At 39.3% G+C, this 3,528-nt stretch overlaps 1 protein-coding gene across 1 annotated transcript in view; it reads right to left on the bottom strand.

The window, feature by feature from the left end:
- Positions 1–1,283: 1,283 nt before the first annotated feature.
- The window catches only part of RtGEF (Rho-type guanine nucleotide exchange factor), a 37,194-nt gene continuing 34,949 nt past the window's right edge, over positions 1,284–3,528 (bottom strand). Inside the window, exons 5-6 of the mRNA XM_070133590.1 lie at positions 1,783–3,528; positions 1,284–1,422 (exon numbers count right to left, since the gene is read on the bottom strand). The exon at positions 1,783–3,528 is cut by the window's right edge and continues 1,451 nt beyond it. Coding sequence (XP_069989691.1) covers positions 1,408–1,422; positions 1,783–3,528 — 1,761 coding nt within the window. The 3' untranslated portion in view covers positions 1,284–1,407. The remainder of the gene's footprint in view (positions 1,423–1,782) is intronic.

Here is a 3,528-nt window from a genome sequence, read left to right as displayed (position 1 = left end):
GGGTGCGTCACGTGGTCATGTATCCACACACAAAGTTTGAAAAAATCATAATTTGTGAACCGTACTGACGACTCTTCCCCTTAACACTGCACAGGAGTATTCATGTGGGCCAGACCTACAAGCCACACACACACCAGTGAGTTGCCACTCAAGTAAGCCTACTGCCTGGATTTTGGGGCAAGTGCTGGCACTAAAGCACCAGGGCCCAATGGATTAATGAAAAAAAAAAAAAATAATAATAATAATATATCTAAAGATGTTTTAAATGTGACTATGAACATTATGCCACTTTTGTAAAAACAGCATCTATAAAAAGGGTATGTATATTCTCAATATCAACCATGTAACAAAAATCAAGAACTGGTACTGAGTTTTGCTGTAATTAAATGGTGGAGAATTACACTGTTCAAGATATTTTCTTAACCTAATAATACACTGTATGAGAAAATTACTTCAACAATATGAAAATATGAATAATATACTCACAACAGCCATATACTTCAGTGCTGATGTTTGTCAAACTACTACTAATAATATGCTATAGAGGATTAATGCTCATACTACATGAAGACCAGGAAACTCTACCAGCATTTATTTGGATAATGTAATACAAGTAAGCTTAAAATCATATTTATCACATGCAAAAAACTATAAAAATATCAACAGATATCAGCATTACAAAAGCAAGGTATCTAGCATTTATCTGCAGGTTCACCCAAAAAAGAGAGAAAAAGGAGAAAAACAGAAAAGGACTTCACTATTTCCTTTTTTAGGAGCAAAGGATTGGCTTTTGTCTTGTCAAATGTGTAAAGTGGTTTATGGTATTCTAAAGGTATTTCCAATTTCATGTTTTAACTTGCTCCATACAAAATGAGAAAGTAATAATAATAATACTCTTTGCCATTTTGAAAATTGCTTGTCAATAACTGAAAAAAAATTGAAATGCAAATCAAGTTAATATCAACATCAACAATAAATTCACTCACTGAACTACTGTTTACGGTGTTAATAAAAAATCCAATCTTACCGCCAGGCTTAATTTTTCCTGGCTAAGACATCTGATGTATCAATGTATGTCAGAATTTGCCAATCATAAGAAACTTGGAAATTCATCATCACAAGAGCTGCAACAGTAAAGACAAAGTCTGATCTAACACACATTTGAAAGTCTTAATATACAGATAAATTTTGCATCTGTAAAAGATGTCTGCCAAATATCTGTTGTAGCAGAGAAGAGGTATATGTTCAGAGCTTCACTGTTTAAACTCTTGTAGTTTTGTGTGAGTCTGGTAACACTCAAAACAGCACCATCTACACTGCTTTGTGGAAAGGTTTACCTCAAAGACAAGTGAAAAGAGTTGCTGCCCTTCAAGCAGACAAAATACAACAAGAGCAGCCAAGGTACACCTAGCTGGAGTATTCCTGAGATGAGGAAGAGAATTATCAACAAAGGTCTTCCTAGCATATTAATACTGATAATGACTGCATCAGCAATGACCAAATAGTACTTACTGTACAAAAGCAATCTTTATTCACAATAAAATGGCTGTAGTACAAAGAAGTGTACAGAACAAGAGAAATTTCTATAAAAACAAATATACTGACATTGTAGAGAATATGGTATGTAAAGCAATATTGATATCTACAAAAGATGATAGATCTCATTTCTATGTCACATTAAGATAAAAGAAAAATGAAAAAATCATTACTTAAATATTATGCAAGAAAAATACTGAATGAGACTATCATCACGGGACCTGCAGATAACCTCACCCAAGATACCTTGCTTTGGCTGTGGATAGAGATGGTCGACAGGGGGAGTTTTGGAAGACTCTTGGACCGCTGGATAGGCCATGTCTGAAGGTGGGAGGGTTTCGGAGGAAGGCTAGGTTTGGCAACATCATCTCCCTCCCTGACAAATCCGGTAGCCGATGCCGTGGGGACTGGTAATTGAACTTCGATGCCCTGCTGATCACTAGTTTGTGAGAAAGGCTGAAGCTGGCAATACAATGTGGATCTGAATGCTTCTGAAGAACCAGTACCAACATGCAAGGAATGGGAGGAAGCTCTACGTCGGAAGTCAACATCTAAGCCTTCAGAGGAATCACGAATGTGTGGGGGATCACCATCTCTATCACAAGATTCACTGAAACTATGGAGACTTGATAGCTCTGTACGTGAAGTTCCACTTGTCACACTTGACTCCTGTGAATTATTTGACTGTATCTTGGGTGTGGTGAGGCTGAATTGGGGTAATGTCAGCTGATTTGTCTGCACTTCAGAGAATGTGTTTTCCCTTTGACTTGCCAGTCTTGGTATTACTGTTACCTGAGAGACTTGGGATGCTTGAGACTCAAAACTTCGATCACGAGAGATGCTGACTGAACTCTGAGGGCTGAGGTGTGTTGACGATATCTTCTGCTTAGGTCTCACTGACTGTGCTTCTTTTGGCTTAGGCTCTTCACTTTTAGCAACTCCATGACTGGTATTTGGTACAGATCTACATATCTTGGTTAAGGAATGGACATTACCAAAGTTAGTCTGTGTAGCAGCTGACCTAGCAGCAGGTCTAGTCAGAGCCCCCACTCTACGGGTGTGATATGAAGGCTTCAAGAATTTGGGCTTTGGTGGTACTTCAGGCTTCTTTTCACTACAGAACCTCAAATAATCTCTTTTAGATTTTTCTAGTTGTAACACCTTTGGGCAAACACTGGCCTTCATCCACCAGTGTGCATATAATCCTGACCGAAAAACTGATTCATCATTTGTGGATTCTGAAAATCTTGAGCATAACAGGTCTTGTGCTGAAGTTGAGTGATGTAAAGTGACTGAGTCTGGAAGGGAGGAAAATGAATCCATTGAATATGTCACTGGGGCAGAGGTGCGAGGTGTCATCATGGGTGAGAGGAGGAGGCTGTCACTGTCCACTCCACAGTCTGGAGTGATGGGACGTATCTGGCAAGAAGATATGCTTCTTGGAGACTTAATGCTGGAAAACTGGGAGGAATGGGAGCAGCGAGATATACTAGATCCTCGCCCTAACCCTGGAGTTTCACTTCTTAATGGACAACATTCCAAGTGGTGTAAAACATCTGCAAGGCCAGAGTCTGAGGACCTGTGGCTGTGAGATTCACAGCTGCAGACTTTGGCAGGATTTTCCACATTGTGCACAAACTGGACAAAATGGCTTGCATATGTATGTGAATCTTTGGGCTCTTGTACTGAGGGTAGTCTCTGAAGCAGGTTTGGCTCGCTGCGAGATAAAGACAACGCCAAAGACTTCTGATTTCTCTGATTTTCGTAATAATCACTCCTGTCATCTCCCATCTCATCACCACTGCATGATGACATGTAATAAGCCACATCTGGTTTAATTTTAAATGGAAACATTTTTAATGGTTCTTCTCTCTTGATCTCAAAAGCTGGTGCATCTTCAGAAGATAATGAACCTCCATATATGGTTCTGTTGCAAATATTAGGAGTGCTTTCTGAAAGCTCACCATCTGATTCACCAGGAACCAAACTGGG

The sequence above is a fragment of the Penaeus vannamei genome, chromosome 19, assembly GCF_042767895.1.
Source record: "Penaeus vannamei isolate JL-2024 chromosome 19, ASM4276789v1, whole genome shotgun sequence".
In the NCBI taxonomy this organism is placed as follows: Eukaryota; Metazoa; Arthropoda; class Malacostraca; order Decapoda; family Penaeidae; genus Penaeus; species Penaeus vannamei.
Note: the sequence above shows the minus strand (reverse complement) of the source record. Positions and strands in the feature narration are given on the sequence as shown.